Genomic DNA, 14,696 nt, shown 5'->3' with positions numbered 1-14,696 from the left:
GTAGTTCTCTGTTGATGTGCTGTTCCAGTCGTTTTTGGATAATCTTCAGTAAAATCTTGCTTGCATGTGAAATCAGTGAGATTGTTCTGTAGTTTCCCCATTCTGTTGGGTCACCTTTCTTACAGAACTTAATTTTTATCATAAAAAATGAGATGACTTGCATTATCTCATTGCATTGAAAATGCTTTTAAAAAACCCTCTACAATTAAAAGTTGCATGCTTCTTAATATTACTGCTTTTCATCCCAGTCTTGTTATTGCTTAAACCCATGATTATTGCCACTCTAAGCTGCAATAGAATAATGATAAGAGAGCAACGAACAATCTCATTGCAGTTCTTTGAGACAAGAACCATTCCTGGTGCTTGATCAGGGTTTAACTCAAACTCATTGCTGTGGAGTCAGAACTGACTGAAGTCTGGAAATCATGGGAGACTAGACATCTTTCTCCCAAAGAGCTGCTGACAGAGAGGCGCTGCCTCTGGGTTAGCAGCACCCCCTACAGACTATGCCACCAGAGCTCCCTCATCAGCATGCTGTTGAAGCTGTCAAGCCAACTACAGCTCATATCAACGCTTTAAACAGCATGGAAACCTTGTTCATCCTGTGGGATGCTCACATCTCTGCCATGCCTGAGTCCTTCTTACAAGATACATTGTGTCAGTATATCTGGTTGAGGGTCTTCCTCTCTTTCACTCCACTCAGCTGTCCCAGCGTGGTCCTCTTTCTCAGAGACTAACCCATTCTATTTACATGCCCAAAATATGTGAGACAAAGTTCCACAACTCAAAGGCAATGATTCTCTTTTTGTACGTCTTTATTCATTGTCCAACTTTCAGATATATAGGAAGCAACTAAAAAATACCATGGTTTGGATCAGACGCACCTTAGTCTTTAAGTTGATATCCTTGCTCTGTAGCACTCTGGAGAGGTCCTTGGCAATCACTTTTCCCAGTGCAACATGTCTTTTGATTTCTTGATTGTACCAACATGGAAGTGAGAGATGTATTCCCTCCATTTTATGTAGGGCAATGGAACTGGATCTGGGGTGTTACGCAGTATGCTGAAGCTCACAGAGAGCCAGAATTTAGACCCAAGTTGGTTGGACTTTAGAGCTCTCACATTTTCTGAAAGCAGATTTCAGTGTTTATGTAAATAACCCAATGTCATTGTCTCAGCCTGGATTTACCCCTTCTCATTCCACAGTCCTATTTTAAGGCAGAGCTGCCGAGTTCTAACTAAACATGGGTCAGCCAGCCCAGGGCTGGGTTTTTAGTGTCTCAGCTCAGTCTGGCCTCTGTGGGCTTAAGAGGGTTCTTTGTGTTTCAGCCACCCGCAGCACGCTGACCTGCATGAGCAGGGAGTTCAGGTGTGAGGACGGCGAGACCTGCATCGTGCTGTCTGAGCGCTGCGACGGCTTCCTGGATTGCTCGGATGGAAGCGACGAGAGGGCCTGCAGTGGTGGGTACCACTCTGAGGACGGCTTGGGCTGTCACCAGCTCTCCAGAACATGGCCTGAGCTCGTGAGCCTCAAGCTAGAACCTCTCGTACCTTTTCCCACATCTGAAAATAAGACTAGCTTGTTGCCGGTTTGGAGTACCATGTTTAGTGAGACTTGGTCCAATTTCGATGGAACTCCAGCTAGCCTCCCTCAGAAGGCAGGCCTGTTGATCTGCCTTGAAAATCCTGCAGAGTGATTTCATTCTGCACACTTAAGGGTCACTGTTAGCGAGAAGCAACTTGACAGCAGCTAACAACACGCCTCCCCTGACAGAGGAATGGTGGTTTTAGCTGTGTTTCAGATGGCCTTTGACCCCTCACCATGGCTCTGTGGGGTGGATTAACCCTCTCCTTCTGTCTGGAGTATATCTAGTAGTGGATATTCCTATGATCTTGTCTCTGGATCATTAGCGTTTCCTATTGAGAAACAGGTTCTAATTACCACAGGCAGCAAAGAGGTAAATGCAAGGGGAAAGATGACTGGAGATCCAGGAAGGAGGTTTTAACTAGGACGGTTTGTTTTTTTGTTTTTGTTTTTGTTTTTAATTCCTTTTAAGATGACTGGCTTCCTGGTCCATTCAGTCATGGTGACCTGTGACATTGACTGATGCATGATGACCTCACGTGTGTCAGAGTAGAACCATACTATTTTCAGCAGTAGATGAGTAAGCCCTCCTTCAAGGGCACCTCTGGATGGACACAAAACTTCCAGTCTGTGAATTAGGATCTGAGTGTGTTAACAGTTTGCATCACTCCGGACTCTTCCTAAAAGTAGGGTATCTCATGTTGTTGATGTTATGTGCTGTCGAGTCACATAGCGACCCTATGTACAACAGCCCTAAACTCTGCTCTGTCCTGTCCCAGTCATGCTGTCTCTGATACTCCCATCCCGATTATCCCAGTCACTGAATCAACCCACCTCATAGAGGGCCTTCCCCTCCTGCGCCATCCCTCCACCCTCCCAAGCATGATGTCCTTCTCTAAGGACCGGTCTCTCCTCACAACATGTCCAAAGTATGTTAGACGGAGCCTCAGAATCCTTGCCTCCAAGGAGCCACCTGGTTTAACCCTTTCCAGGATGAATCTGTTTGTTTTCCTAACAGTCCATGGTATTCTCAATACTCTTCTCCAGCACCACAGCTCAAAGGCATCAGTTCTCCTTCTATCCTCCTTGGTCATTGTCCAACTAACTCTCTGATACATAACAAGTGATTGCAAAGACCATGGCCTGTATCAAAGGGTATCTCATGAGTTCTTTGAAATCCAAGGATCTGTAGCAGTTAACTTTCTTTTACTTTCCCTTTTCCTCTAGATGAATTAACTGTGTACAAAGTGCAGAATCTTCAGTGGACAGCTGATTTCTCCGGGGATATAACGCTGACCTGGACGCGGCCAAAGAAAATGCCTTCTGCTTTGTGTGTCTATAACATCTACTACAGGTGAGCCTCACCTTTGCCGTGGTGCATGAGCACGGCACCCTCATTGCCACCAGGTGCTGCTCATAGTCCAGTGTGACTTTGTACTGAGTCCTGCTGTGTAGTCACCGTGCTGCTTCCGTCTGACCATCTCTTTATTCTTCTGCCCAGGGTGGTTGGAGAGAGCATATGGAAGGCTCTGGAGACCCACAGTAATAAAACAAGCACTGTCTTAAAAGTCCTGAAACCAGACACCACCTACCAAGTCAAAGTGCAGGTCCAGTGTCTGAGCAAGGTGCACAACACCAACGACTTTGTGAACCTGCGGACTCCGGAAGGACGTGAGTGCACGTGTTGCTTGCGTGCAGTGCTAAGAGGCTCTTTAAGAGTTCCAGAACGCCCGTCCGCTAGCATGCTCAGGAGGATGCAAGCACAGCTTTTGCATTCTTAGTTTCATGCTCTTACCTGAGTTGTTAAACATTTATTTTCTATATTATGCTAGATAATATTCTTCTATTTTAAGATGTTAATTGCAGATTCTCTCTACCACTGCACACCTTTTCATTTCCTGTTTAGTGCCTGCCTCCTTCCTTTCTTCTTGAGGTTTCTTCCTAGTATTTGCTGTTTCTTCCTCTCACCATTGTTTAAAAATATCAGGCGTCCAAAAAAAAAAAATATCAGGCGTGTCTGAGATGTATTGTCCAGCATCCGTCTGTTGGTTTGTTGTACCTTTGGGCCTGTTGTGTTGCTGTGATGCTGCACGTTATGCCACTACTGTTTCAGACACCAATAAGGCCACCTGTGGTAGACTGGTTTCAGTGAATTTTCCTGTCTAAGATGCTTTGAAGAAAAGCCTGGCAACCTATCTTTGAAAATTAGCCAGTGAAAACTCTCCTGACTCACAGGCTGCTGTGTGACACTTCATTCAGCTTGCTTGGTTTGGGAGGTGCCATGTGAAGGGACTGATCACTGGAGAAGGATATCATGTTTGGTAATGTGAATGAGCAGTGAAGCTTGATGAACCTTCAGCAAGACTGTAACAGTGGATTCCAATGTGCCAACAAGGAGAGTGCAGGACCAGGTGACGTGTCATTAAACTTAGGGCTCTTCGAGTCAAAACTGACTTGAGAGCAGCTAGCAACCAAAGAAGAAATAGTGTGCCTTTTCGTAAGAACCAGACCCAAATCCACGTGTCTAAAAAAGTTCCTGTATCTGCCTCTGACTTCAGAGTGGTTGAGGTCGGGTGATTATTTGCTTTCTTCATTGACTGATGTAGTTTATTTACCTCTCATTTGACAACTGTCATTGAAATGTTTCTATTTCTGATGTTCATTCCACTGGTGTTTGCTAAGCTGCCACTGAGTAGATTCTGAGTCATAATTCCCCTCCCTGAGGTTTCAGAGACTATAAGTTTTCATGGGAGGAGGGGAGCTGCTGCTCATTTTCTTCTGCAGAGAGACTAGTAGGTTTGCACCCCCGACCTTCCACCAGGGCTCCTAAACACCTGCTTTTTCAGACGAAGCCCCAGAATCCTTGCCTCCAACGAGTAGCTTGGTTTAATCCTCTCCAAGATGAATCTGTTTGTTTTCTTGGCAGTCCATGGTACATTCAGTACTCTTTTCCAGCACCACAGCTCAAAAGCATCCACTCTCCTTCTGTCCTCCCTAGTCATTGTCCAACTCTCTGATGCATAACAAGCGATTGCAAAGACCATGGCCTGTATCAGGCACACCTTAGTCTCCAGAGAGACTCTGTTGCTCCTGAGTACTTTAGAGAGGTCCCTAACAGCAGAGTTTCCCATCGCGATATGCTTTTTGATTTCCTGACTGCTGGTGCCAAGAGTGTTGACTGTGGAGCCGAGCAAACTGAAGCTGTGAACACTCTCAATCTCTTCATCATCCATCCTGATGCTGCCAATTGGTCCAGTGGTGAGAATCTTTGTCTTCTTGACATTGAGCCTCAGTCCATACTGAAGGCTGCAGTCCTTGACCCTTCGCAGCAAGTGCATGAGGTCCTCCTCAGTTTCAGCAAGCAGGGTTTTGTCATCTGCATAACGCAGATTGTTAATAGATCTTCCACCAATCCTGATGCCACAATTCTCCTCATAGAGCCCAGCTTCTCGGATAATCTGCTCTGCATACATGTTGAAAAGGTATGGAGACAGGATGCATCCCTGGCGTACACCCCTCCCAGTTTTGAACCATGCAGTGTTACCCTGCTATGTTCTGACTACTGCCTCTTGGTCCAAGTATAGGTTTCACATTAGCACAATTAAATGTTCTGGGATTCCCATTCTTCTCAGAGTCAGCCACAGTTTGTTATGATCCACACAATCAAATGCCTTTGCATAATCAATGAAACACAGATAGACATTCTTCTGGTATTCCCTGCTTTCAGCCAAGATCCATCTAACATCAGCAACAATATCCCTAGTACCACGACTGTAGTAGGATTTGAGATCAGAAAATGTGATGCCTCCCCCCATATTTCTCTTTTTTTCAGTAGTGTTTTCCTTATTTGAGGTTTCCTTCCATTCCAAATAAAGTTGGAAATTGTCTTTTCTATCTTGTTGAAGAACAGAATTAGTATCTGTACTGAGATTGCCTTGAGCTTGTAGATTGTCTTTCTTAGCTCAGCATTTCTTCCCTTTGTTTTGCCCTCTCTACACTCTAGTACAAACAAGCATGTCTCAAACAAACAAACAAAAAGGTGAGAAAAATCCCAAACTGTCAAAAAAGAAAAAACAAACATGTCTTGGAGAATGTGCAATCAGGGTGCTCCTTAGAGGTGAGGGTGACAAACCATCTTACATATTTTGGACGTGTTGTTAGGAGGGACCAGTCCTTGGAGAAAGACACCATGCTCACAAAGGTGGAGGGAAAGAGAAGACCCTCTAGAAGATGGATTGACACAGAGAGGAGTTCCAGTGAATCAGAGATGGTAAGGATGGTGCAGGATAGGGCAGGGCACAGACCTGTTGTTTACAGTGTCTCTATGAGTCGTACTTGACTCAGTGACACCCAACAACAACAGTGCTCTAGTGCAATTTTAAAAATAATTTTAATGAAAATTTACAGAGATTTTGGATTTCCATTCATTCATTGCTGCACTTCTTTCCCCGCCCAGTCCTCTTCCCCCCCTCCCCCAGTTCGCTCCTCTCTTTGAAAAGTAAAAGAAACAGGAAAAGTAATTATGATTCAATTGTGAGTACTGACATTAATGCTAAACTAATGTTATAGAACAAAATGTGTATGGATTGTTGACTGGAAAATTCACTTACTCTGGTTAGTCAAATCACAATAAAAATTTAAATTAAAAAAAAATAAAAAAAATAAACACCTGCTTTTGCCATGTTAAAGATTCAGACATCAAGAAGACTCAGGTCCTGTCCTTAGAGGTCTGGCAGGTCACTAAGGATGCATGGATATTCTTCTGTGGGTTATAACATGGTTGATTAGTCTCTGTGGTCTGAAGGAAGTTGGACTATCAGGCATGTGGACTTTCAGTGTGGCTCTGAAGGCAGCCACAAAAGAAGATCCATCAGTGTTTTGAATGGAGGTGTTCACTGAGGCATCCTCTTCATTTAGATGCAGAAGTTCTGTGATTCTTGTAAAGAAGTCTCATTCCTTTATTGTCATACCTGCACTTCTCTATTCTGTGTAAGAAGTTGAGTTGATGGGTGTTGCCTTTGACAACAGAGCATTGAAGTCCCAGGACAGAGGCGATTGAGCCTGCCTAAGTGATTCCATCTTGTATCATCGCACAACTTGATATCAAAATAGGTGCAGCTATGATCTGATGGGTAGACAGTAGGGAGAGAAATCAATTGCTGTCCTTACCTGTGACTCATAGTGACCTTATGCACAACAGTGCAAATCAGTGCTCAGTCCGTTGTTGTTCTCATTGGCAGGTCCATGTCCATCTCTGTGGCTCTTGTGCTAGTCCATCTTACCGAAGGCTCTCCTCATTTTTACTGATCCTCCGTTTCACTAAATGGGATGTGTTCAGCAGCTGATCCTTTCTGGTGCATGTGTTCAAAGCAAGCAAGTCAGGCCATGTTCTGCTGGGATTCATGGGTTTCAGAAATAGATTGCCAGACCTTTCTTCCTGGTTTTACTGGAGAAGTTCTGCTGAAACCTGCCACCATGGGCGACCCTGCTAGTGTTTGAAATAATGACTGTGTAGCTTCCAGTTTCATAATAACACACAAGGCACCACAGTATGATAAAGTCTTGAGGTAATGGAGGTGGATAGTATATTATTTTTGTTTTTTTAATTATTTCATTAATTTTAATGAAAGTTTACAGAGACTTAGGTTTCCAGTCATTCATTGTTGCTCTTTTCTCCCTGCCCACCTTTTCCCCTCCAATTCACTCTTCTCTTTGAAAAGTAAAGGGAAAACTCTTTCCCTCCCCCCAAGTCCACTCAACTGTGCAGCTGGACAGTGTATTCTTGTATTCTGGAGGAAGAGTTTGGGTCAATCTGATGGTCAAGCTGATGTCCTTTTCTTATAGATAGGTCCCAGTATGAGCTTCTAGATTCTTTCCTGTCCAAATTTCAAGCTTAGGAAAATTTCTAATTATTAATACATAAGGATGCTCTAACTCCCAGTGAACTCTTTTCTAGTGCCAGACGCCCCTCGAAATCTGCAGTTGTCACTCTACAGCGAAGCTGAAGGTGTGATTGTGTGTCACTGGACTTCTCCCGCCCACACCCATGGCCTCATCCGAGAGTACATAGTAGGTGCCTTTGTGTGCTCATCCTGGGCCGAGGGAGTGAGAGTCCTGGTGTTGGAGCAGGATCGAGCTCTGTGTGACTAGGAGTCATAAAGTCACGACTCGGCCGACCAGGGCATTCCACATCAGCCTTCCTCCTACACCCCTTTCTGTTCCTGCAGCCTTGAGGGGATGCCCAGACATTTGCTAACCTTTATTGTTACACTACCAACTCAAAGACCACCTCAGATCCACTAATAACTCCTTAGGAGAAAAATGGGCAGACTCTTTCTATGCTGTTTATCACCTCTGAAAACCCACTGGGGTGTCAATTATGATTTGGTTCTGACTCAACGACAATGAGATTTTGAGACTGCTGTCAAGTTGATACTGATTTAGAGTCATCTGATTTCTGAGGTTGTAAATCTTGACTAAGAGCTGACTCTCCACTGGGGTTTATAAGGCTTGTAAATTGCACAGGAGATGACCCAACTTTTACCTGCAGAACCACTGGTGGGTTCGAACTGCCAGAAAGGTACCACCTTTGGGTTAGCAGGGTGACTCCCTACTGTCTACACCACCAATATATACAATATGTACTGAGAGTTTACATGTACGTGTGTGTGTGTGTATAAACTCAGCGCTGTCAAGTTGAAGCTGATTCCCAGTTGACCTGTATTGGACTTCAGAGGCTATGAATGGCATGGGAAGGAGATTACCCATCTTCTCTCTGGGGCTGGTGGTGAGTTGAACCATCAGAGAGATGCAGCTTCTGAGTTAGCAGCTCAACTCCTTACAATCTACACCCCCAGAGCAATCGTATATAAAAACATCCACATAACGCACACATATGTATATCTCTGTGTGTGTGTATGTATACAAAACAAAACTATACCGTTTTAACTGTCTCCATTTCAGTGACACAACTTTCACCATATGGTACTACCATTTCTGTTTTCTATTTCCTAAAAATCTTACCTTGCCTCAAACAAAAGCTCAGTCCTTTTCAGCAACACCTCCCATTCCCTCCTACCCCAGCCTTTGGGAACCCCTAGAAGCTTCTGTCCCTACAGACTTCTGAAGGTGCCTGTTCCGTATTTATCCTCTGTAACTGATGGTTACAGTCTGGTAGTTTATTTCTGTGGCGGGTGGTGCTCGGCATGCTTTCAGGTTCATCCCTGTGGTACCGTAAATGAGAACGTCATTTCTCTTGGCTGAATATGTTCCCAATGTGTCTTCTCCTCCTCCTTGTAGGTAGAATACAGCAGGAGTGGCTCCAAGATCTGGTCCTCCCAGAGGGCTGCTACCAACTTCACAGAAATAAAGGACTTGCTGATCAACACCCTCTATACTGTCAGAGTGAGTGCCAGCTTCTGTTTCAGCCAGAGGGGTGGTTTGTACAGTTGCATTTTACTAGGACTTTATATATGTACAAGATATTACTTTAGAAATTAATAACTAGAAACAGAACTTTAAAATATAACTTCATGTACTAGTAGGCATTTCTAATGTACATATACACATAGGCATATGTGGTACGTATTGTTGTGGTTGTGTACCTTCATGTCTAGGCCAACTCATAGCTGACCCTCCAGTAGGTTTTCAGAGTCAGTAAATCGCATGAGATGAGATTGCCCATTAGTTTCTCATGGAACAGCTGGTGGATTAGAACTGGATCCCTTTGCGACTGCAACACAGCTTCTTACCACTAGGCCACCAGAGCTCCCTTGTATATAGTGGTGATCTGCAAAATCTCCAAACCCTGAGGTCTGATTTTCTTGCAAAAATGGTGTATGGAATGGATGCCACAGCAAACTTGAAACCAGATTTCCCTTAAAGAGCTAAAAAGAAAAAGAATAGAACTTTTGCCCCAGATGTGTTACTACTTTTCTAAAGTCTGTACTTTTGTACCCATGAGTTTTCCCTTAAATGGCTGTAGGTGATAAAGACCTATAATAAGTACCATTTATGAACTGATATGGTGGGGATATGAACTTTATCATTCATATTTAACAAAATGGCGCTAGATTTTGTGGAAGACTTGTGGGTTGAGGCCATCAAATGCACCTGCCCGAGAAGCCCATACATTGATAATTTCCTCAGTGTCTTTTAAAACGACACTTTGTTTTAGAGCCATTTTGAGTTTATGGAAGAATTGCACAGATGTAGAGAGAGTTCTCTTATGCCCCTTCCCTCCCCCAACACCATTTCTCCTGCTGTGAACACCTTATATTCCTGTAGTGTATTTGTTAAATTGTTGAGCCTGTATGGGGAAATTACTTTTGACTGCAGTCCATGATTTGGATTAGCATTTACTTGTACATAGGCTGTTGTACAGTCTGTGAGCTTCCACAAATGCATGATGTCATGTATCCATTATTAGAGCATTCTGTAGAGCAGTTTTACTCTCTTGCAAATGCCCTGTGTCTCATTGCTCCCCTCAGAACTGTGTGTGAAGGCGTGTGTGCACACATACACACTCCTGCTCTCTACAAAACTGTCAGCATCAGTCAGTTAGTGCAAATGCCATGATTCAGCACTATTCACACTTCCCTTTAGGCAGATCCATTCCTTTCATCCCTTGGCCTTCTCCCTTCAGTTACTGAGACCTCTGATTACCCTTGAGGGGGACACTCTGTTAATACATTTCCCCCGCCTCATTGCCTAACTCTCACCTGTTTCTCTTGTCCAGAATTCTTGCTGTTTGGTATATTACCTATATTTCACACAAATTCACATTTTGCTTTGATAAGGTGGCTGCAGTGACCAGTCGTGGAATAGGAAACTGGAGCGATTCTAAATCCATCACCACCGTAAAAGGAAAAGGTAAGCGATTCCAGTCCCTGCCACTTTAGAGATGGTAGAAACCTTTTGGAGATAGCTTTGAGTATGACTGGGGAGCGGTGAAGCATGGACTAAAAACTCCCATTCCTGGTTATCTTCACGGTTTTCTGGCTGCAAAGTCTTTTGGGGTGGCTGCTGAGTGTCTTCTCGTCTTGGAATTGAGCATTTCTTATAATGCAGACACAGAGAGGATTCCCCCAAGGTCGTTTATGGAAAGGTGCTATATAATATTTGCTGTACCAAAATAGTGAGGCATCCTTCCTTCCTTACAAAGATAAGATGATTTTATACGTTTGCTTCTGAGGTTTTAAGAAAGTAATCTTGCTGGTGCTTGTTACTTCTCTCACTGATGCTAGAGAACTGCATGTAGGTGGTTATTTCTGGCATCAGAGCTAGTATTAGTAACAGCTGATGGTGTGGCAGGAGTCAGGCACTTTGGAGTAGGTATCAGTCAGGGTTCTCCAGGAAAACAGTAAGATTGCTCAGTCTTGCTCTTCAGGTACTGAAGAGCAATATAATTGTGGGCCTTGGCTGTTGTGTGGTGGTTGTAATGTGTGTGGAGTCCACTCAGACTCATAATGACTCTGTGTACAGCAGGTGGGAACCCACCCGATCCCGCACCATCCTCTTGCCTCTCCGTTGCCAGGCGCATTGTCAAAAACTCGCTCTGTCCATCCGATTCACTGAAGTCTTTCCCTCTTTCACTGACTCTCCACCTTTCCAGGCATCGTATCCCCACCTTCCAAGGACTGGCCCCTCCTGACAACATGCCTTAAGGATTGTAGGGTTGGCCAGGACAAAATTCACAGAGCAGACAAACTTGGAACTCTAGCATTCTTTGGTCCAAAATCTGTAGGCCAGTTTGATGAACCTGGAAACCACAAGCAAGATGGCTATTGGACAGTCTTGAGACAGTATCTTTTCTTCTTGGATGCCTCAGGTTTTTGGTTCCTAAGGCCTTCAACCGATTAGGTAAGGCCCAGCCACACTATGGAAGACAGTGTGCTTTATTTACAGCCAATAGATTTGCACGTTAATTATATGGAAATACCTTCATAACAACATCTCGACTAGTATTTGACCCACTAGTTACTAAGCCTTGCCAAGATGACAAAGAAACTGAATGGTCCTGGCATGCTCACTGCTTTGCATACATTACCTCATCTAATTGAACAGTAGATAAGGAAATAGAGCTCATGTCACCTGCCCCAGGTCACACATGTAGTAAGTGGCAGGTTGAGGATTGAAACTTGACTCCTGAGCCTGTGCTCGTCAGCCTTGTGCAGTACTCCTTCCCTCCTACCTGGGCAGGAGGTCTCTGTTCTGCCCCAACCTTCTCTGCTCTGGCCTTGTCCTGTCATCCTCTGCTCCTGCCCCATCCCATTATGCTCCACGCCTGCCTTGTTGCATCCTCTACTCCTGCCTTATCCCATCTTCTGCTTTGTCCCATTATGCTCTGCTCCAGCCTTGTCCCATCCTCTACTCCTGTCCTGTCCCATCATGTTCCGCTCCTGCTTTGTCCCATCCTCTACTCCTGTCATGTCCTATCTTGCTCCACTCCTGCCTTCTCCCACCTTCTACTCCTGCCGTTGTCCAGTCATGTTCCACTCCAGTCTTTTCCCATCCTCTACTCCTGCCTTGTCTCATCCTCTACTCCTGTCCTGCCCCATCATGCTCCTCTCCTGCCTTCACCCATTCTCTACTCTTGTCTTGTCCCATCATGCTCTGCTCTTGCCCTGTCCCATCATCCTCCACTCCTGCCTGGCCCTGTCATCCTCCACTCCTTCCTGGTCCCATCCTCCTCCATTCCTGCCTTGTCCCATCATCCTCCACTCTTGCCTGGTCCCATCATTCTCCACTCCTGCCTTGTCCCATGGCCCTCTGCTCCTGTTTTATCCCATCATCACATTCTCCTGCCCTGTTTCATCATCCTCTGCTTCCTGCTTGCATGCATGCTACATGGGACAGAGTGGAGTTGCTGCCTTTGCTTCAGTCTCACTGTTATCTAATGAAAAGCTTGCAGGATAAGAACTAATGAAATCATTGTTGAATGAGTGAGTTGAAAAGTGAGAATGAAAAGTTTTGGCAACTTGGAAGATGTAGTATGCCTCATATTTCTGAGTTATTTTTGTGATCTTATCAAATCTCTAGAGTTTGAGCACCTTGATTCTAGACTTACAGTTATTAAATTCAGAAGGGCACTTGTGGGTGTGGGACCTGGGTGGGACATTTGACTAGAACCTAAGACTTGAGAGACACCAGCTCTGGAGTTCTACAGTGTGATTGTCTGTTATGTGCTGTCGAGTCACCTGCAACTCATAGCAACCCTATGTACAACAGCTCTGAAGCCTGCCCTGTCCTAAGCCAGTCTCACTGACTCTGACACACCTACCTCCATTGTCACAGTTATTCTATCAATCCATCTCATCTGGGATCTTTCTTTCCTGTGCTGTTCAACCACCCTTCCAAGCATGATGTCCTTCTCCAATGACCAGTCTCTCCTGGCCACGTGCTCAACAAAAATGAGACAAAACTTAAAAATCCTAGCCTTCCAGGAGAAACTTGGTTTCACTCTTTTCAAAACAGACCTATTTGTTTCGTTGGCGGTCCATGGTATGTTGTCTCTAATATCAGTTGTTGACTTTAAAAAAAAAAAAAAAACACCAAAATCAGAGTAGGTGGCAGCCAGGCTGAGCAAAGCTCCCCAGACTTTGAAGCAGGATGTTTGTTGATGTTTGAGAAAGTTTGCTAAATTCACACTTCCCAGAGCTTTTATTTTTTACTATTTCCTTCTAAAAAGTCAAAAACAAAACACACTGACCATATTGTTTGTTGTGTTTGAGTCGGCTCCAACTCATGACAACTTTATTATGGATAACAGAACTAAATTCTGTCCATCCTGGGCCATTTTCATGATTTTGCCTGTTTGAGTCCATTGTGCCCACTGTGCATTTTCCCTCATAATCCACAGGGCTCATCTTCTTGTACTCTCTACTCATTACTATCGAGTCTGAGCTGGCTTATAGCTGACCCTTCGTTGGGTCTCCAAGGCTGTAAATCTCATGAAAGGAGATTGTCGGTCTTTTTCCTGTGGAGCTGCTGGTGGCTAGAGAGGCAGGAAACTCCTTACAGACTAGGCCACCAGATTTCCCTTCTAGGACTTTCTCAGTCAATATTCTGTTGTAACTTTCTCCAGGTTCATAGGGTTTCTGGAGGCAAGCTATTTATGGAAGTGGATGTCACTCCTGCACCCAAGCTTGGGGAGTGCCACCAAACACTATCCCCCATGGGTAACCATTATCGCATTTGACACATTGGTGTCACAGTGTTCAACTTCACAGCAACCACAAGTTACTTCTGTATGGCAAGTGGACACACCAGGGCTACACACAAGGGTTGAGGACTTTCGTTCATAGGGTCGCTATGATTTGCTTATGACTTGATGGCACTTAACAACACAGAGAAAGTCCAGGTGCCCAACGGACCAAAAGCGATGCTACCAAGCCAAACGTGAGTGACTCTAATCCGTGGCCTTCAGGCTAGTTCTTAATTGCTTTTGGTCAAATAGTCTTCTAGGTTGTATAGCCCCGGTGTGTCCACTTGCCCTACAGAGGTAACTTATGGTCGCTGTGAAGCTAAACACTGTGACACTAATGTGTCAAATGTGATAACGGTTACCCACAGTGGACAATGTTTGGTGGCACTCCCCGGTTGAAACAAGCTTGGAAGCGGGAGTGGTATCCACTTCTGTAAATAGCTTGCCTCCAGAAACTCTATGAACCTGGAGAAAGGATGAAAGTCATGCACACAAGTGTCGAGGACTTTAATTCATAGGGTCGCTATGAGTCACTTATGACTCACCGGCACTTAACAACACTTAACAACAACAACAACAACAACAACAACAACATTCTTTTGTAATCTGTACAGTTTTCATTGACTTATTTTTGGAAGTAGATCACCAGGCCTTTCTTCCTAGTCTCTTTTATCTTGGAATATCTGCTGGAGTCTATCATTGGTATCTCTGCTGTTATTTGAAACAATGGTATTATAGCTCTCAGCATTACAGTAGTGCTCTACCGCTACAAGTGACAAGCTGGCATTAGTAGTGAATCTTGAACGGTATGTACTGTAATGAAATGATGCTGGAAAGTCAACAAAACCCCTTTCATTCCTTAGTACAGACCACCCCAATTTGAAAATCTTAGTGAGTACTTTCTTCTC

At 44.4% G+C, this 14,696-nt stretch overlaps 1 protein-coding gene across 1 annotated transcript in view; it reads left to right on the top strand.

Annotated features, from left to right (window-relative positions):
- The window catches only part of SORL1 (sortilin-related receptor, L(DLR class) A repeats containing), a 236,260-nt gene that overhangs the window by 202,163 nt on the left and 19,401 nt on the right, over positions 1 to 14,696 (top strand). The window contains exons 33-38 of the mRNA XM_006895608.1: positions 1,328 to 1,459; positions 2,811 to 2,937; positions 3,085 to 3,254; positions 7,540 to 7,652; positions 8,883 to 8,987; positions 10,382 to 10,454. Coding sequence (XP_006895670.1) covers positions 1,328 to 1,459; positions 2,811 to 2,937; positions 3,085 to 3,254; positions 7,540 to 7,652; positions 8,883 to 8,987; positions 10,382 to 10,454 — 720 coding nt within the window. The remainder of the gene's footprint in view (positions 1 to 1,327; positions 1,460 to 2,810; positions 2,938 to 3,084; positions 3,255 to 7,539; positions 7,653 to 8,882; positions 8,988 to 10,381; positions 10,455 to 14,696) is intronic.

The sequence above is a fragment of the Elephantulus edwardii genome, unplaced genomic scaffold, assembly GCF_000299155.1.
Source record: "Elephantulus edwardii isolate Elephantulus edwardi_28Jun2011 unplaced genomic scaffold, EleEdw1.0 scaffold00171, whole genome shotgun sequence".
NCBI classification, from domain to species: domain Eukaryota; kingdom Metazoa; phylum Chordata; class Mammalia; order Macroscelidea; family Macroscelididae; genus Elephantulus; species Elephantulus edwardii.
This window is presented reverse-complemented; position numbering and strand designations above follow the sequence as displayed.